General features: G+C 45.8%; 1 protein-coding gene across 2 annotated transcripts; it reads right to left on the bottom strand.

The window, feature by feature from the left end:
• Positions 1-9,153: 9,153 nt before the first annotated feature.
• LOC131722025 (zinc finger protein 664-like) lies at positions 9,154-21,090 on the bottom strand. 2 transcript variants are annotated; one of them, XM_059015587.1, is made up of 3 exons: positions 20,966-21,090; positions 13,725-13,945; positions 9,154-13,277 (listed from the first exon to the last, which is right to left on the bottom strand). In XM_059015587.1, the coding sequence occupies exon 3, from the start codon at positions 13,240-13,242 to the stop codon at positions 11,914-11,916; it is 1,329 nt and encodes a 442-aa protein (XP_058871570.1). In that variant the 5' UTR covers positions 13,243-13,277; positions 13,725-13,945; positions 20,966-21,090; the 3' UTR covers positions 9,154-11,913. The 2 variants fall into 2 exon arrangements, with proteins under 2 accessions (XP_058871570.1, XP_058871571.1); XM_059015588.1 differs by lacking the exon at positions 20,966-21,090 and adding an exon at positions 14,032-14,202.
• Positions 21,091-21,188: the final 98 nt, after the last annotated feature.

Raw genomic sequence — 21,188 nt, 5'->3', positions numbered from 1 at the left:
TTTACGGTATAACCAGGAGAGTACTGAGTATAAATAAGTTTTCTGTATTTGCTCTTAATTGAAATTATTCTCATCCATATATCATGTTTACTACATGTTCTTACTGTGTTCTTACTATAATTTATAACTGCTCTTTGACAAATTCACTCTTACAATTTACTGTGTGCTTTATTTTGCTCTTACTTGAATTGATCTTATGGTACTTTCATAGCTGCTCTTATCTGAGATCCTGTAATGTGAAATTTTATAATGTGATAACCTGTAATGAGGGGCGGTATGGTGGCGTGGTGGTTAGCACTGCACACAGCCTCACAGCTCCAGGGTCCTGGCACAGTGGTGTGGTGGTTAGCGCTGCTCATAACCTCACAGCTCCAGGGTCCTGGCACGGTGGCGTGGTGGTTAGTGCTGCTCACAGCTCCAGGGTCCTGGCACGGTGCCTTGGTGGTTAGCGCTGCTAAGTTCATCAGGCGTGTGGAGTTTGCATGTTCTCCCCGTGTTCGCGTGGCTTTTCTCCGGGTACTCCGGTTTCCTCCCACAGTCCAAAGACATGCTGGCTAGGTGGATTGGCCTCTCTAAATTGCCCCTTAGTTGCTCTGCGTTGGACTGGTGCCCCTGTGTCTGTCGGGTTAGGCTCTGGCTCACTGCAGCCCTCTACAGGATTAAACTGTTACAGATAATGGATGGATAACCTGTAATGTGATACCTTTGTACTGTGATAACTTGTAACAATTGTAAGTCGACCTGGATAAGGACGTCGGCTAAGAAATAATTAAAAATACTACTAATAAAAATAATTGCTGAATTTCACTACCTGTACTACCCATTGTAAACAGCAGAGGGCAAACGCTTGTCAAGCGCCGGCTTCAATTTTCCTCACGACTCGGTTTCCATAACAATTCCATTCTGTGCATAAATTAAACACAGCAGTATTGTTTCTTGTTGCATCTAAATCAATAACCAGGCTTTTATGTCTTATTTTTTTTAATTGGTCAAACAGCATAACAGGGAGTAAATATCTTATTCCGGTTTCTTGTCCTGCACTGACAACACAGAATAAATAAATAATACATCTCTAATAAAAACATATTGTGAAAAAGGATGAATTAAAATCTGAATTCAGCAGATTCAGGTAAGATCGGTAAGACAGTTAATTAAAATAAAATCATAATTTTAAAGTGTGGATTTAGAAGAAGAAATTAAAATAATATGGAAGACCAAATTCTAAAGTGCATAGAAATTAAACTGCTAAGGATGAGAATTCTAAGGATGAGAATTCATTGCACTCTCCTAACCCCTCCGCTCCCTCCCTCCACCCCAACGTTAAAATAACTCTCCTAACCCCTCCCTCCACCCCAACCTTAAAATAACTCCCCTAACCCCTCCCCTCCCTCCACCCAACCTTAAAATAACTCTCCTAACCCCTCCATCCCTCCACCCCAACCTTAAAATAACTCTCCTAACCCCTCCCCTCCCTCCCAACCTTAAAATAACTCTCCTAACCCCTCCCCTCCCTCCCTCCACCCCAACCTTAAAATAACTCTCCTAACCCCTCCCCTCCCTCCCAACCTTAAAATAACTCTCCTAACCCCTCCCCTCCCTCCACCCCAACCTTAAAATAACTCTCCTAATCCCTCCCCTCCCTCCCTACACCCCAACCTTAAAATAACTCTCCTAACCCCTCCCTCCACCCCAACCTTAAAAAAACTCTCCTAACCCCTCCCCTCCCTCCCTACACCCCAACCTTAAAATAACTCTCCTAACCCCTCCCCTCCCTCCCTCCACCACAACCTTAAAATAACTCTCCTAACCCCTCCCCTCCCTCCCTCCCAACCTTAAAATAACTCTCCTAACCCCTCCCCTCCCTCCCTCCACCCCAACCTTAAAATAACTCTCCTAACCCCTCCCCTCCCTCCACCCCAACCTTAAAATAACTCCCCTAACCCCTCCCCTCCCTCCACCCCAACCTTAAAATAACTCTCCTAACCCCTCCCCTCCCTCCCTACACCCCAACCTTAAAATAACTCTCCTAACCCCTCCCCTCCCTCCACCCCAACCTTAAAAAAACTCTCCTAACCCCTCCCCTCCCTCCACCCCAACCTTAAAATAACTCTCCTAATCCCTCCCCTCCCTCCCTACACCCCAACCTTAAAATAACTCTCCTAACCCCTCCCTCCACCCCAACCTTAAAATAACTCTCCTAACCCCTCCCCTCCCTCCCTACACCCCAACCTTAAAATAACTCTCCTAACCCCTCCCCTCCCTCCCTCCACCACAACCTTAAAATAACTCTCCTAACCCCTCCCCTCCCTCCCTCCCAACCTTAAAATAACTCTCCTAACCCCTCCCCTCCCTCCCTCCACCCCAACCTTAAAATAACTCCCCTAACCCCTCCCCTCCCTCCACCCCAACCTTAAAATAACTCTCCTAACCCCTCCCCTCCCTCCCTCCACCCCAACCTTAAAATAACTCCCCTAACACCTCCCCTCCCTCCACCCCAACCTTAAAATAATTCTCCTAACCCCTCCCCTCCCTCCACCCCAACCTTAAAATAACTCTCCTAACCCCTCCCCTCCCCTCCCTCCACCCCAACCTTAAAATAACTCTCCTAACCCCTCCCCTCCCTCCCAACCTTAAAATAACTCTCCTAACCCCTCCCCTCCCTCCCTCCACCCCAACCTTAAAATAACTCTCCTAACCCCTCCCCTCCCTCCCAACCTTAAAATAACTCTCCTAACCCCTCCCCTCCCTCCACCCCAACCTTAAAATAACTGCCCTAACCCCTCCCCTCCCTCCATACACCCCAACCTTAAAATAACTCTCCTAACCCCTCCCCTCCCTCCACCCCAACCTTAAAAAAACTCTCCTAACCCCTCCCCTCCCTCCACCCCAACCTTAAAATAACTCTCCTAATCCCTCCCCTCCCTCCCTACACCCCAACCTTAAAATAACTCTCCTAACCCCTCCCTCCACCCCAACCTTAAAATAACTCTCCTAACCCCTCCCCTCCCTCCCTACACCCCAACCTTAAAATAACTCTCCTAACCCCTCCCCTCCCTCCCTCCACCACAACCTTAAAATAACTCTCCTAACCCCTCCCCTCCCTCCCTCCACCACAACCTTAAAATAACTCTCCTAACCCCTCCCCTCCCTCCCTCCACCCCAACCTTAAAATAACTCTCCTAACCCCTCCCCTCCCTCCCTACACCCCAACCTTAAAATAACTCTCCTAACCCCTCCCTCCACCCCAACCTTAAAATAACTCTCCTAACCCCTCCCCTCCCTCCCTACACCCCAACCTTAAAATAACTCTCCTAACCCCTCCCCTCCCTCCCTCCACCCCAACCTTAAAATAACTCTCCTAACCCCTCCCTCCACCCCAACCTTAAAATAACTCTCCTAACCCCTCCCCTCCCTCCCTCCACCCCAACCTTAAAATAACTCTCCTAACCCCTCCCTCCACCCCAACCTTAAAATAACTCTCCTAACCCCTCCCCTCCCTCCCTACACCCCAACCTTAAAATAACTCTCCTAACCCCTCCCCTACCTCCCTACACCCAAACCTTAAAATAACTCTCCTAACCCCTCCCCTCCCTCCCTCCACCCCAACCTTAAAATAACTCTCCTAACCCCTCCCCTCCCTCCCTCCCTCCCAACCTTAAAATAACTCTCCTAACCCCTCCCCTCCCTCCCTCCCTCCACCCCAACCTTAAAATAACTCTCCTAACCCCTCCCCTCCCTCCACCCCAACCTTAAAATAACTCCCCTAACCCCTCCCCTCCCTCCCTCCACCCCAACCTTAAAATAACTCACCTAACCCCTCCCCTCCCTCCACCCCAACCTTAAAATAACTCTCCTAACCCCTCCCCTCCCTCCCTACACCCCAACCTTAAAATAACTCTCCTAACCCCTCCCCTCCCTCCCTACACCCCAACCTTAAAATAACTCTCCTAACCCCTCCCCTCCCTCCCTCCACCCCAACCTTAAAATAACTCCCCTAACACCTCCCCTCCCTCCACCCCAACCTTAAAATAACTCTCCTAACCCCTCCCCTCCCTCCCTCCACCCCAACCTTAAAATAACTCTCCTAACCCCTCCACTCCCTCCCTCCACCCCAACCTTAAAATAACTCTCCTAACCCCTCCCTCCCTCCACCCCAACCTTAAAATAACTCTCCTAACCCCTCCCCTCCCTCCCTCCACCCCAACCTTAAAATAACTCTCCTAACCCCTCCCTCCCTCCACCCCAACCTTAAAATAACTCTCCAAACCCCTCCCCTCCCTCCCTCCACCCCAACCTTAAAATAACTCTCCTAACCCCTCCCCTCCCTCCACCCCAACCTTAAAATAACTCTCCTAACCCCTCCCCTCCCTCCCTCCACCCCAACCTTAAAATAACTCTCCTAACCCCTCCCCTCCCTCCCTCCACCCCAACCTTAAAATAACTCTCCTAACCCCTCCCCTCCCTCCACCCCAACCTTAAAATAACTCTCCTAACCCCTCCCCTCCCTCCCAACCTTAAAATAACTCTCCTAACCCCTCCCCTCCCTCCCAACCTTAAAATAACTATCCTAACCCCTCCCCTCCCTCCCTCCACCCCAACCTTAAAATAACTCTCCTAACCCCTCCCCTCCATCCCTCCACCCCAACCTTAAAATAACTCCCCTAACCCCTCCCCTCCCTCCACCCCAACCTTAAAATAACTCTCCTAACCCCTCCCCTCCCTCCACCCCAACCTTAAAATAACTGCCCTAACCCCTCCCCTCCCTCCCTACACCCCAACCTTAAAATAACTCTCCTAACCCCTCCCCTCCCTCCACCCCAACCTTAAAAAAACTCTCCTAACCCCTCCCCTCCCTCCACCCCAACCTTAAAATAACTCTCCTAATCCCTCCCCTCCCTCCCTACACCCCAACCTTAAAATAACTCTCCTAACCCCTCCCTCCACCCCAACCTTAAAATAACTCTATCCCCTCCCCTCCCTCCCTACACCCCAACCTTAAAATAACTCTCCTAACCCCTCCCCTCCCTCCCTCCCTCCACCACAACCTTAAAATAACTCTCCTAACCCCTCCCCTCCCTCCCTCCACCACAACCTTAAAATAACTCTCCTAACCCCTCCCCTCCCTCCCTCCCAACCTTAAAATAACTCTCCTAACCCCTCCCCTCCCTCCCTCCACCCCAACCTTAAAATAACTCTCCTAACCCCTCCCCTCCCTCCCTCCACCCCAACCTTAAAATAACTCTCCTAACCCCTCCCTCCACCCCAACCTTAAAATAACTCTCCTAACCCCTCCCCTCCCTCCCTACACCCCAACCTTAAAATAACTCTCCTAACCCCTCCCCTCCCTCCCTCCACCCCAACCTTAAAATAACTCTCCTAACCCCTCCCCTCCCTCCCTCCACCCCAACCTTAAAATAACTCTCCTAACCCCTCCCCTCCCTCCCTCCCAACCTTAAAATAACTCTCCTAACCCCTCCCCTCCCTCCCTCCCTCCACCCCAACCTTAAAATAACTCTCCTAACCCCTCCCCTCCCTCCACCCCAACCTTAAAATAACTCCCCTAACCCCTCCCCTCCCTCCACCCCAACCTTAAAATAACTCTCCTAACCCCTCCCCTCCCTCCCTACACCCCAACCTTAAAATAACTCTCCTAACCCCTCCCCTCCCTCCACCCCAACCTTAAAATAACTCCCCTAACACCTCCCCTCCCTCCACCCCAACCTTAAAATAACTCTCCTAATCCCTCCCCTCCCTCCCTCCACCCCAACCTTAAATTAACTCTCCTAACCCCTCCACTCCCTCCCTCCACCCCAACCTTAAAATAACTCTCCTAAACCCTCCCCTCCCTCCACCCCAACCTTAAAATAACTCTCCTAACCCCTCCCCTCCCTCCCTCCCTCCCCCCCAACCTTAAAATAACTCTCCTTACCCCTCCCTCCCTCCACCCCAACCTTAAAATAACTCTCCTAACCCCTCCCCTCCCTCCACCCCAACCTTAAAATAACTCTCCTAACCCCTCCCCTCCCTCCACCACAACCTTAAAATAACTCTCCTAACCCCTCCCCTCCCTCCCTCCCAACCAACCTTAAAATAACTCTCCTAACCCCTCCCCTCCCTCCCTCCACCCCAACCTTAAAATAACTCTCCTAACCCCTCCCCTCCCTCCCTACACCCCAACCTTAAAATAACTCTCCTAACCCCTCCCTCCACCCCAACCTTAAAATAACTCTCCTAACCCCTCCCCTCCCTCCCTACACCCCAACCTTAAAATAACTCTCCTAACCCCTCCCCTCCCTCCCTCCACCCCAACCTTAAAATAACTCTCCTAACCCCTCCCTCCACCCCAACCTTAAAATAACTCTCCTAACCCCTCCCCTCCCTCCCTCCACCCCAACCTTAAAATAACTCTCCTAACCCCTCCCTCCACCCCAACCTTAAAATAACTCTCCTAACCCCTCCCCTCCCTCCCTACACCCCAACCTTAAAATAACTCTCCTAACCCCTCCCCTCCCTCCCTACACCCCAACCTTAAAATAACTCTCCTAACCCCTCCCCTCCCTCCCTCCACCCCAACCTTAAAATAACTCTCCTAACCCCTCCCCTCCCTCCCTCCCAACCTTAAAATAACTCTCCTAACCCCTCCCCTCCCTCCCTCCACCCCAACCTTAAAATAACTCCCCTAACACCTCCCCTCCCTCCACCCCAACCTTAAAATAACTCTCCTAATCCCTCCCCTCCCTCCCTCCACCCCAACCTTAAAATAACTCTCCTAACCCCTCCACTCCCTCCCTCCACCCCAACCTTAAAATAACTCTCCTAACCCCTCCCCTCCCTCCACCCCAACCTTAAAATAACTCTCCTAACCCCTCCCCTCCCTCCCTCCACCCCAACCTTAAAATAACTCTCCTAACCCCTCCCTCCCTCCACCCCAACCTTAAAATAACTCTCCTAACCCCTCCCCTCCCTCCCTCCACCCCAACCTTAAAATAACTCTCCTAACCCCTCCCCTCCCTCCACCCCAACCTTAAAATAACTCTCCTAACCCCTCCCCTCCCTCCCTCCACCCCAACCTTAAAATAACTCTCCTAACCCCTCCCCTCCCTCCCTCCACCCCAACCTTAAAATAACTCTCCTAACCCCTCCCCTCCCTCCACCCCAACCTTAAAATAACTCTCCTAACCCCTCCCCTCCCTCCCAACCTTAAAATAACTCTCCTAACCCCTCCCTCCCTCCACCCCAACCTTAAAATAACTCTCCTAACCCCTCCCCTCCCTCCCTCCACCCCAACCTTAAAATAACTCTCCTAACCCATCCCCTCCCTCCACCACAACCTTAAAATAACTCTCCTAACCCCTCCCCTCCCTCCCTCCCAACCAACCTTAAAATAACTCTCCTAACCCCTCCCCTCCCTCCCTCCACCCCAACCTTAAAATAACTCTCCTAACCCCTCCCCTCCCTCCCTACACCCCAACCTTAAAATAACTCTCCTAACCCCTCCCTCCACCCCAACCTTAAAATAACTCTCCTAACCCCTCCCCTCCCTCCCTACACCCCAACCTTAAAATAACTCTCCTAACCCCTCCCCTCCCTCCCTCCACCCCAACCTTAAAATAACTCTCCTAACCCCTCCCTCCACCCCAACCTTAAAATAACTCTCCTAACCCCTCCCCTCCCTCCCTCCACCCCAACCTTAAAATAACTCTCCTAACCCCTCCCTCCACCCCAACCTTAAAATAACTCTCCTAACCCCTCCCCTCCCTCCCTACACCCCAACCTTAAAATAACTCTCCTAACCCCTCCCCTCCCTCCCAACACCCCAACCTTAAAATAACTCTCCTAACCCCTCCCCTCCCTCCCTCCACCCCAACCTTAAAATAACTCTCCTAACCCCTCCCCTCCCTCCACCCCAACCTTAAAATAACTCTCCTAACCCCTCCCCTCCCTCCCTCCACCCCAACCTTAAAATAACTCCCCTAACACCTCCCCTCCCTCCACCCCAACCTTAAAATAACTCTCCTAATCCCTCCCCTCCCTCCCTCCACCCCAACCTTAAAATAACTCTCCTAACCCCTCCACTCCCTCCCTCCACCCCAACCTTAAAATAACTCTCCTAACCCCTCCCCTCCCTCCACCCCAACCTTAAAATAACTCTCCTAACCCCTCCCCTCCCTCCCTCCACCCCAACCTTAAAATAACTCTCCTAACCCCTCCCTCCCTCCACCCCAACCTTAAAATAACTCTCCTAACCCCTCCCCTCCCTCCCTCCACCCCAACCTTAAAATAACTCTCCTAACCCCTCCCCTCCCTCCACCCCAACCTTAAAATAACTCTCCTAACCCCTCCCCTCCCTCCCTCCACCCCAACCTTAAAATAACTCTCCTAACCCCTCCCCTCCCTCCCTCCACCCCAACCTTAAAATAACTCTCCTAACCCCTCCCCTCCCTCCACCCCAACCTTAAAATAACTCTCCTAACCCCTCCCCTCCCTCCCAACCTTAAAATAACTCTCCTAACCCCTCCCCTCCCTCCCAACCTTAAAATAACTATCCTAACCCCTCCCCTCCCTCCCTCCACCCCAACCTTAAAATAACTCTCCTAACCCCTCCCCTCCATCCCTCCACCCCAACCTTAAAATAACTCCCCTAACCCCTCCCCTCCCTCCACCCCAACCTTAAAATAACTCCCCTAACCCCTCCCCTCCCTCCACCCCAACCTTAAAATAACTCTCCTAACCCCTCCCCTCCCTCCCTCCACCCCAACCTTAAAATAACTCCCCTAACCCCTCCCTCCACCCCAACCTTAAAATAACTCTCCTAACCCCTCCCTCCCTCCACCCCAACCTTAAAATAACTCTCCTAACCCCTCCCCACCCTCCCTCCACCCCAACCTTAAAATAACTCTCCTAACCCCTCCCCTCCCTCCACCCCAACCTTAAAATAACTCTCCTAACCCCTCCCATCCCTCCACCCCAACCTTAAAATAACTCTCCTAACCCCTCCCCTCCCTCCACCCCAACCTTAAAATAACTCTCCTAACCCCTCTCCTCCCTCTCTCCCCCCCAACCTTAAAATAACTCTCCTAACCCCTCCCCTCCCTCCCTCTCTCTACCCCAACCTTAAAATAACTCTCCTGAAATAATCAGAATGGACCATGCTTCTAGTGAATATAAAGGAATAGTTTTATTATAAATAAAACTGATTAAAGGAGAAATTAAAGGTGCAACAACTAAACTAAAGTAATACAGAAAGGAAGAATTAACTAAACCAAACAGCACAGAAAAGAAAATTTAAACACTCCACTCCCAATAGTTGATTAGTGATTTAAAGCAATCTATGGGCTATTTAAGACAAAGGTTAGTCTTAACAGGGGTATTGTTAGTAACACAAATATTTACTTTTGTTAATATTTTATAATCAAAGCATTGTTAAATTAGTCTCATACACATGTTTTGGTTCAGGAGGCAATTTTCACTCTTGCAAGATAAAGACGCTCCTTGCGTCCAGACACCATATCGAGAATTATGTATTATCAAGACAGCTAAATTTGGATTCTAACTTAAACGCAGAATGATATTTGCCTTGTAATACCCACATCAATGTGTATAAATCACACACAATTACTATACTGTTCATTAAAAAAAGCATGAATTGAAAGCAATAATGCTTTTCTTACATTCTACCTCAAACCAAAACATTAATTTTACTTTAAAGTTGGCGTATTCTCAAGTTCATAACAGGATAAAACACTATACTTAACAGATTTTTGCTCCTCCTTCAGTTGATCCATGTCTTCAACAAAACAGGCATTCAAAAGCGCTCCTGTAGACGAAGGGAAAGTTCAGATTCCGGTTTCTGTTTTCCTCACGTTTCGTCTCCACTTCAGGGTACGAAACAAAATGTTTTTGCAAACACAAGAGTCATTAATTATTGAGGTATTCCACTGAAACAGCAATTCCTCCACAAGATGTGCGCTCTTCATCCGGTTACGTCTGAGATATTCCAGCGCAAACTCCGGCACTGCTAGCTCAACAGACTGAATGTATTTCAATCTCTGTCGACTTCAAATGTTCATCCAACTCTTTCTCCGTTGATCGCAGGGCTAAGTTAGTGATTTGATTACAAGTACTTTTAGGATTTTAGATGTCTTACACAGCAGACTCCCACACCAAGTCAAACACTAGAGTATTTATCTCGTATCAGATTTTCCGAAAACGGTATCTCTGTTCAAGCCAGTCACAGTCTGGTCTTCAGATTGTCAAAGTTCAGAGACTTGTTTATGTGACAAAAGCCTTGGGTTTCGTGTCGGGAGTACTGTTTGAAAGTTGAGCTGCTTCTTTTGTAATCCTCTATTCACCCTTGTGATTGGATAGTTTGTTTATTTTGGGCTGTGCCCAAGTCCACGTGGGATGTTTCCCATTGGTTATTGTCGTTCCGAGATGGCCCAGTGTTCTCAATTGGTCCGCTGTTTCGACTATGTCAGCTGGATTTAAGAGGTGTCCTGTCCTCTCTCAGTGGTGTCAAGGCATTCAAAACCGTCTGTTTTTACCTTTTGAAAGACACTGTTGGTACCACAGGATTTATTCAGCGCTGGTAAAGATAAACCACTTGTCCAGTATTTAGTTTGTATATTTCAATTCTGTTAATTTTATAAACTGATAATTTTTGACAAAGTGGTAAGTGAATAAAGGTGAGTGCAGTGCAGAGCTGATTCAAAACAGACAGACAATGATTTCCAGGTGCAAGGGTGTTTATTGATTTAATTAGCAATGTCCAGAGCCTTATGGTAAACACCTGTAAATAATAATGTTATAGTGATACAGTGACGTGTATCACTCGGTATTTGTAATTCCCCGGGTTTGACCCGTAACCAAAAGTCCAGTTTTACACACCAACACTAAACACAAAACACAAACACAGTTTTTAGTGATAGTGAATATGTGCAAGTGGTGTAATACAGTTCTCTGTGAAATGCAGGGGTGAAAGTGATGTCCGGGTTTATGCTGGCTTCTGCTACAGCTCCGGATTGTGCAACTTGTAGTCTATTAAAAAAGTTAGACAGTTAACAAAACACTAACACACACAAGACAAAACTCACGGTTCATGATACAGCACACAGACTCCTTGTAGGTTTTCAACACTAACCATTTACCAAGGAACAGATCACGTATGCTAAGTCCCCTATTTATATCCTCGCTCATGACCCCTAGGTTAACGAGCGTATCCGGTCCTCCAATCCTCAGATGCCACACCGTTTACCGTCTGGGTCACTGAGTTTGGATACCATAGCTGCGCCCCTTTCCTAAATGACCAACTTCCACCTACCCTACGGAATACATTGTCGTGCCATTTAGTTAAGGGTACTCTGTTCCCATTACACAGTGCCCTCACAGGACGAGAGGGAGATCTAACACCAAGCACCATTTGATCTGTCACAGTCATTCATAACGCTGAACTGAGGAAAAAATGATAAATTTGCCCCACTTGTTTTTTTTCTTTATAGTACTGTGCTTTCAAAACTTTACATGACAAATGGTGACAAACTGGATCCAGTTCTCGCAAATCCGCTTCATGATTTTTTCTTTTAAACACTTCTCTGTTTCCGCCATCAAGCTGTTTTACGACTTTTAAATCCTTAATAAATGTGATGTCTCCTCAGACCACAAGTAGCTGCGTTTTCTCGGATGTGCTGTCATGTTTACTTGAGTATTTGTTATTGTGCGTGTCTGTTGTGGGTTATGCTTCATAGTCAGAATACGCTGTTTACATGGCTTTATATTCCACTAGTATTCTGCATACTAGTGGAATATGCCACCTCCAATATTCCAAATACGCAGAGGTGGAAGATTCCTCTTCATATTCCCAGTACTCGTGGAATATTACTGGCCATGTAAACGCACTGACTTTCATCTGTATTTTCAAAACTGGCATTGATGCTTTTTCACTTGACTGGAGAAAGCAAATATCTCGTCACAATTTGTACAGTGATACGGCTTCTCTCCAGTGTGAATTCGCTGGTGTGCTTTTAAGTTTCCTAACTGATTGAATCTCTTCCCACAGTCAGTACAGTGGTATGGCTTCTCTCCAGTGTGAATTCGCTGGTGTGTTTTTAGGTTTCCTGACTCACTGAAACTCTCCCCACAGTGCAGGCAGTGATATGGCTTCTCTCCTGTGTGAATTCGCTGGTGTGTTTTTAGGTTTCCTGACTCACTGAAACTCTCCCCACAGTGCAGGCAGTGATATGGCTTCTCTCCTGTGTGAATTCGCTGGTGTGTTTTTAGGTTTCCTGATTCTCTGAAACTCTTCCCACATACTGTACAGTAATATGGCTTCTCTCCAGTGTGAATTCGTTGATGTCTGTTTAGTGTTCCAGATTCTCTGAAACTCTCCCCACAGTCAGCGCAGTGATACAGCTTCTCTCCTGTGTGAATTCTTTGGTGTCTGTTTCGTGTTCCAGACTCTCTGAAGCTCTTTCCACATTCACTACAGTGATATGGCTTCTCTCCAGTGTGAATTTGCTGGTGTGTTTTTAGGCTTCCTAACTGACTGAATCTCTTCCCACAATCAAAACAGTGATACGGCTTTTCTCCAGTGTGAATTTGTTGGTGTCTTTTTAGGTCTCCTAACTGACTGAAGCGCTTACCACATTCACTACATTGATGTGATCTCTTTGGCTTGGACATGTTTTCTGAATCCTTAAACAACAAGTCAATAGACTCCTCTTTAATGTGAACAGATTGCAGTTCAGTCTCTTCTTTAATGTGGACAGGCTCCAGTTCAGTCTCTTCTTTAATGTGGACAGGCTCCAGTTCAGTCTCTTCTTTAATGTGGACAGGCTCCAGTTCAGTCTCTTCTTTAATGTGGACAGGCTCCAGTTCAGTCTCTTGTTTCATGTGGACAGGCTCCAGTTCAGTCTCTTCTTTAATGTGGACAGGCTCCAGTTCAGTCTCTTCTTTAATGTGGACAGGCTCCAGTTCAGTCTCTTCTTTAATGTGGACAGGCTCCAGTTCAGTCTCTTGTTTCATGTGGACAGGCTCCAGTTCAGCCTCTTGTTTCATGTGGACAGGCTCCAGTTCAGTCTCTTCTTTAATGTGGACAGGCTCCAGTTCAGTCTCTTCTTTAATGTGGACAGGCTCCAGTTCAGTCTCTTCTTTAATGTGGACAGGCTCCAGTTCAGGCATCTCCTGTTTAATGCAGATAGGTACCAATTCCAGAACATCCTCCTGTTTAATGTAAACAGACTCCATCTTTGTTCCTTGGCTTTCACCAAGATAAGGCAGTCCTGAAAACAGAAAATGAAATGAAGTATTACGATCTGTTCTCTATATCACCTTCTGTATCAAGAAAGCATTTTATGCTTTCAACCAAACAACTCCAAACCGAGGAGGATAAATATTTGTAAATGTCATTGGTGCTTGTGACATGTAATAATGCATTTAATGTAATGAACCTAACTTTGAAATGGTCAGAATTGTTCTGTTAACAGAGCCCTAAAACGAACATCTAGAGGTGCATCAGGAATAAAACTGTTAATTGACAACTGTTACAGGCCACAAATCAAACTTGCTTGTGTCACAAACTAAGATCTTACAACACCTTTGACATATTTACTGTTACTAATACATGTGAAACATCTATTCACAATAATAAACAAAGCATTCCATACAACTACAATCCTGACGCGGATCAAGCGGATTTAAAAGATGAATAAAAAGAGAGAGAAACTTACTTCAGGTATTGTCAGTGGGATCTGCAGATTTAAACCCCTCTCGCAGTTCCAGGCACGAGAACACACCCCCAACACGTCAGCCCCTCCCTGGGTGTCAGCTACATGCTGTGAACCTCTCTGTTCTCTTCTAGAGGGAGTCGCCACTTTCCTCTGATGGGAGAGTTGCAGTGAATGTGTCCTTTCTTCTCTTCAGGTGAGAGCCGTTAGCAGCCACTCCACATCTGAAAATGTGTTGAAATGTTAGTTTAGTTCAAGGAGAACAGGGGTGTTTTTATAATTCATATATTATTCATTTCGGTTCACTTACACAGATGTATACAGCACTATGAGATCACAGGAACACAGTTTAAGCTACTGTGAAAGAAGCCATTCAAGGGGAGGGGACAATTCCATCCCCACGTGACCAAGGAAGTGCAACACTGTCTGAAAGCAAGGCTTGTAAACTGATATTTATTCTAACCTCGTGTAGTACCAGATATCCTGCATCGAAATAAAAATATGAGGTTACTATAAAAACACATTTTTCACGTAGCAATATTAAAAACCACTTTGGAATGTAGGTCTCCCTTTGTGTTTTAATTTATAACAGCAGAATAAAACTGGTGAAGGCAACAAAGATACACTTCATTAAAATTATATTTCTATAACATATTAAGAAGGATAGAAAGATTAGTTTACACACAAACGTGGCTTTTCATTTAAATATTCTGGATTTTATATTTAATTCACATGCAGTCCAGCAATCCAGTATATTCTTGCACATTAATAACACGGCTATTAGATTTCTGTGCTGTTCTGTTTTATTTTGTAAATTACAAACTCACATAACAGTATTATATATCAGTGGGTATTGTCATTTAAATTCTTATGTAGGCTGTTTTTGGACATAACTGGACCCACACGTTAAGGTGGGCAGTAGTCTAGTTAGACTTCTATTCAAATTATGCTCAGCACAATTGCAGTAAAATAAAAACATTAGGTACACTGAAACTAAACTGGGTCGATATAATGTTATTTTTCAGAGAGAGAGAGAGGAGAGAGAATTAAAAATAAGCAAACAGCTCATATCCAAGGAGAATCATTAACTAACAGGATACTCATGAGCTCTGTATCCGAGGAGAATCGGTAACTAATAGGATACTCATCAGCTCTGTATCCAAGGAGAATCAGTAAGTAACAGGATACTCATCAGCTCTGTATCCAAGGAGAATCAGTAAGTAACAGGATACTCATCAGCTCTGTATCCGAGGAGAATCAATAACTAATAGGATACTCATCAGCTCTGTATCCAAGGAGAATCAGTAAGTAACAGGATACTCGTCAGCTCTGTATCCAAGGAGAACCGGTAACTAACAGGATACTCATCAGCTCTGTATCCAATGAGAATCAGTAACTAACAGGATACTCATCAGCTCTGTATCCGAGGAGAATCAATAACTAATAGGATACTCATCAGCTCTGTATCCAAGGAGAATCAGTAAGTAACAGGATACTCGTCAGCTCTGTATCCAAGGAGAATCAGTAACTAACAGGATACTCATCAGCTCTGTATCCGAGGAGAACCGGTAACTAACAGGATACTCATCAGCTCTGTATCCAAGGAGAATCAGTAACTAACAGGATACTCATCAGCTCTGTATCCGAGGAGAATCAGTAACTAACAGGATCCTCATCAGCTCTGTATCCAAGGAGAATCGGTAACTAACAGGATACTCATCAGCTCTGTATCCGAGGAGAATCAGTAACTAACAGGATACCCATCAGCTCTATCCAATGAGAATCAGTAACTAACAGGATACTCATCAGCTCTGTATCCAAGGAGAATCAGTAAGTAACAGGATACTCATCAGCTCTGTATCCGAGGAGAACCGGTAACTAACAGGATACTCATCAGCTCTGTATCCAAGGAGAATCGGTAACTAACAGGATACTCATCAGCTCTGTATCCGAGGAGAATCAGTAACTAACAGGATACTCATCAGCTCTGTATCCAAGGAGAATCAGTAAGTAACAGGATACTCGTCAGCTCTGTATCCAAGGAGAATCAGTAACTAACAGGATACTCATCAGCTCTGTATCCAAGGAGAATCAGTAACTAACAGGATACTCATCAGCTCTGTATCCAAGGAGAATCAGTAACTAACAGGATACTCATCAGCTCTGTATCCAAGGAGAATCAGTAACTAACAGGATACTCATCAGCTCTGTATCCGAGAATCAGTAACTAACAGGATACTCATCAGCTCTGTATCCAAGGAGAATCAGTAACTAACAGGATACTCATCAGCTCTGTATCCGAGGAGAATCAGTAACTAACAGGATACTCATCAGCTCTGTATCCGAGAATCAGTAACTAACAGGATACTCATCAGCTCTGTATCCAAGGAGAATCAGTAACTAACAGGATACTCATCAGCTCTGTATCCAAGGAGAATCAGTAACTAACAGGATACTCATCAGCTCTGTTTCCAAGTAGAATCAGTAACTAACAGGATACTCATCAGCTCTGTTTCCAAGGAGAATCAGTAACTAACAGGACACTCATCAGCTCTGTATCCGAGGAGAATCAGTAACTAACAGGATACTCATCAGCTCTGTATCCGAGGAAAATCAGTAACTAACAGGATACTCATCAGCTCTGTATCCAAGGAGAATCAGTAACTAACAGGATACTCATCAGCTCTGTATCCAAGGAAAAATCAGTAACTAACAGGATACTCATCAGCTCTGTATCCAAGGAAAAATCAGTAACTAACAGGATACTCATCAGCTCTGTATTCAATGAGAATCAGTAACTAACAGGATACTCATCAGCTCTGTATCCGAGGAGAACCGGTAACTAACAGGATACTCATCAGCTCTGTATCCAAGGAGAATCAGTAACTAACAGGATACTCATCAGCTCTGTATCCGAGGAGAATCAGTAACTAACAGGATACTCATCAGCTCTGTATCCAAGGAGAATCGGTAACTAACAGGATACTCATCAGCTCTGTATCCGAGGAGAATCAGTAACTAACAGGATACCCATCAGCTCTGTATCCAAGGAGAATCAGTAACTAACAGGATACTCATCAGCTCTGTATCCAAGGAGAATCAGTAACTAACAGGATACTCATCAGCTCTGTATCCAAGGAGAATCGGTAACTAACAGGATACTCATCAGCTCTGTATCCAAGGAGAATCAGTAACTAACAGGATACTCATCAGCTCTGTATCCGAGGAGAATCAGTAACTAACAGGACACTCATCAGCTCTGTATCCAAGGAGAATCAGTAACTAACAGGATACTCATCAGCTCTGTATCCAAGGAGAATCAGTAACTAACAGGATACTCATCAGCTCTGTATCCGAGGAGAATCAGTAACTAACAGGATACTCATCAGCTCTGTATCCAATGAGAATCAGTAACTAACAGGATACCCATCAGCTCTGTATCCAAGGAGAATCAGTAACTAACAGGATACTCATCAGCTCTGTATCCGAGAATCAGTAACTAACAGGATACTCATCAGCTCTGTATCCAAGGAGAATCAGTAACTAACAGGATACTCATCAGCTCTGTATCCAAGGAGAATCAGTAACTAACAGGATACTCGTCAGCTCTGTATCCAAGGAGAATCAGTAACTAACAGGATACTCATCAGCTCTGTATCCAAGGAGAATCAGTAACTAACAGGATACTCATCAGCTCTGTATCCGAGGAGAATCAGTAACTAACAGGATACTCGTCAGCTCTGTATCCAATGAGAATCGGTAACAGGATACTCATCAGTCACTAGAAATACTCAATGAAGCAAATAATTAATCAACTAAAAACATATTATTTTAATAATCAGCTAATTGTTCAAAGTGCTTCAGTTTGCCAATCACTTTTCTTCGTGATATAAAGATAGAGAGGTATATTTTTGGGTGGCTGTATTGTGAGTGAAACACGGTGGAAACTGAATGAAAAGTTTTTGATAAACGCGGGAATGTCTTTGTTTATTATAATTACGTCACTGTGTGAATGCCGCGGCACGAGACTGCAACTGGGGGGATGTGAATAAAAACAAACGCGCTGACACAGACACGCCGCTTCACAAATACAACACACACACACACACAAAAACAACGCGCTCCTACCACACTACAACCCGGACCTTTCAAAATAATACAATATAACAGCGCTCTGTAGTTTATAAACACATTGTAGAGCTCCATGCAGACTCTCTCACCTCCTCTCTGCTCTCCCTCAGTGTCTGAACGGATAAAACAACGCGCTCCTACCACACTACAACCCGGACCTTTCAAAATAATACAATATAACAGCGCTCTGTAGTTTATAAACACATTGTAGAGCTCCATGCAGACTCTCTCACCTCCTCTCTGCTCTCCCTCAGTGTCTGAACGGATAAAACAACGCGCTCCTACCACACTACAACCCGGACCTTTCAAAATAATACAATATAACAGCGCTCTGTAGTTTATAAACACATTGTAGAGCTCCATGCAGACTCTCTCACCTCCTCTCTGCTCTCCCTCAGTGTCTGAACGGATAAAACAACGCGCTCCTACCACACTACAACCCGGACCTTTCAAAATAATACAATATAACAGCGCTCTGTAGTTTATAAACACATTGTAGAGCTCCATGCAGACTCTCTCACCTCCTCTCTGCTCTCCCTCAGTGTCTGAACGGATAAAACAACGCGCTCCTACCACACTACAACCCGGACCTTTCAAAATAATACAATATAACAGCGCTCTGTAGTTTATAAACACATTGTAGAGCTCCATGCAGACTCTCTCACCTCCTCTCTGCTCTCCCTCAGTGTCTGAACGGATAAAACAACGCGCTCCTACCACACTACAACCCGGACCTTTCAAAATAATACAATATAACAGCGCTCTGTAGTTTATAAACACATTGTAGAGCTCCATGCAGACTCTCTCACCTCCTCTCTGCTCTCCCTCAGTGTCTGAACGGATAAAACAACGCGCTCCTACCACACTACAACCCGGACCTTTCAAAATAATACAATATAACAGCGCTCTGTAGTTTATAAACACATTGTAGAGCTCCATGCAGACTCTCTCACCTCCTCTCTGCTCTCCCTCAGTGTCTGAACGGATAAAACAACGCGCTCCTACCACACTACAACCCGGACCTTTCAAAATAATACAATATAACAGCGCTCTGTAGTTTATAAACACATTGTAGAGCTCCATGCAGACTCTCTCACCTCCTCTCTGCTCTCCCTCAGTGTCTGAACGGATAAAACAACGCGCTCCTACCACACTACAACCCGGACCTTTCAAAATAATACAATATAACAGCGCTCTGTAGTTTATAAACACATTGTAGAGCTCCATGCAGACTCTCTCACCTCCTCTCTGCTCTCCCTCAGTGTCTGAACGGATAAAACAACGCGCTCCTACCACACTACAACCCGGACCTTTCAAAATAATACAATATAACAGCGCTCTGTAGTTTATAAACACATTGTAGAGCTCCATGCAGACTCTCTCACCTCCTCTCTGCTCTCCCTCAGTGTCTGAACGGATAAAACAACGCGCTCCTACCACACTACAACCCGGACCTTTCAAAATAATACAATATAACAGCGCTCTGTAGTTTATAAACACATTGTAGAGCTCCATGCAGACTCTCTCACCTCCTCTCTGCTCTCCCTCAGTGTCTGAACGGATAAAACAACGCGCTCCTACCACACTACAACCCGGACCTTTCAAAATAATACAATATAACAGCGCTCTGTAGTTTATAAACACATTGTAGAGCTCCATGCAGACTCTCTCACCTCCTCTCTGCTCTCCCTCAGTGTCTGAACGGATAAAACAACGCGCTCCTACCACACTACAACCCGGACCTTTCAAAATAATACAATATAACAGCGCTCTGTAGTTTATAAACACATTGTAGAGCTCCATGCAGACTCTCTCACCTCCTCTCTGCTCTCCCTCAGTGTCTGAACGGATAAAACAACGCGCTCCTACCACACTACAACCCGGACCTTTCAAAATAATACAATATAACAGCGCTCTGTAGTTTATAAACACATTGTAGAGCTCCATGCAGACTCTCTCACCTCCTCTCTGCTCTCCCTCAGTGTCTGAACGGATAAAACAACGCGCTCCTACCACACTACAACCCGGACCTTTCAAAATAATACAATATAACAGCGCTCTGTAGTTTATAAACACATTGTAGAGCTCCATGCAGACTCTCTCACCTCCTCTCTGCTCTCCCTCAGTGTCTGAACGGATAAAACAACGCGCTCCTACCACACTACAACCCGGACCTTTCAAAATAATACAATATAACAGCGCTCTGTAGTTTATAAACACATTGTAGAGCTCCATGCAGACTCTGTCACCTCCTCTCTGCTCTCCCTCAGTGTCTGAACGGATAAAACAACGCGCTCCTACCACACTACAACCCGGACCTTTCAAAATAATACAATATAACAGCGCTCTGTAGTTTATAAACACATTGTAGAGCTCCATGCAGACTCTCTCACCTCCTCTCTGCTCTCCCTCAGTGTCTGAACGGGTAAAACAACGCGCTCCTACCACACTACAACCCGGACCTTTCAAAATAATACAATATAACAGCGCTCTGTAGTTTATAAACACATTGTAGAGCTCCCTGCAGACTCTCTCACCTCCTCTCTGCTCTCCCTCAGTGTCTGAACGGATAAAACAACGCGCTCCTACCACACTACAACCCGGACCTTTCAAAATAATACAATATAACAGCGCTCTGTAGTTTATAAACACATTGTAGAGCTCCATGCAGACTCTGTCACCTCCTCTCTGCTCTCCCTCAGTGTCTGAACGGATAAAACAACGCGCTCCTACCACACTACAACCCGGACCTTTCAAAATAATACAATATAACAGCGCTCTGTAGTTTATAAACACATTGTAGAGCTCCATGCAGACTCTCTCACCTCCTCTCTGCTCTCCCTCAGTGTCTGAACGGGTAAAACAACGCGCTCCTACCACACTACAACCCGGACCTTTCAAAATAATACAATATAACAGCGCTCTGTAGTTTATAAACACATTGTAGAGCTCCCTGCAGACTCTCTCACCTCCTCTCTGCTCTCCCTCAGTGTCTGAACGGATAAAACAACGCGCTCCTACCACACTACAACCCGGACCTTTCAAAATAATACAATATAACAGCGCTCTGTAGTTTATAAACACATTGTAGAGCTCCATGCAGACTCTCTCACCTCCTCTCTGCTCTCCCTCAGTGTCTGAACGGGTCTGTCTGCCACAGGACGAGGAATATACCAATCACAAAATACAAACCGATCAGCGCGGTTTAACAATTCATCTAATATGGACCGCAAAGGGAATCGTGATATCGGAGACCTTTTAATTAAAAATAAACATCATTTTCAATTGTAACACCGTAAACGAGCTGTTTGTAGCTGTAGTTTTTTCCAGTGAATA

The sequence above is a fragment of the Acipenser ruthenus genome, chromosome 50 (assembly GCF_902713425.1).
Source record: "Acipenser ruthenus chromosome 50, fAciRut3.2 maternal haplotype, whole genome shotgun sequence".
Classification (NCBI taxonomy): domain Eukaryota; kingdom Metazoa; phylum Chordata; class Actinopteri; order Acipenseriformes; family Acipenseridae; genus Acipenser; species Acipenser ruthenus.
Note: the sequence above shows the minus strand (reverse complement) of the source record. Positions and strands in the feature narration are given on the sequence as shown.

Bases quoted from the DNA above. Each gene is read 5' to 3' on its own strand.
- LOC131722025 (XM_059015587.1), bottom strand. From the start codon at position 13,242: ATGGAGTCTGTTTACATTAAACAGGAGGATGTTCTGGAATTGGTACCT.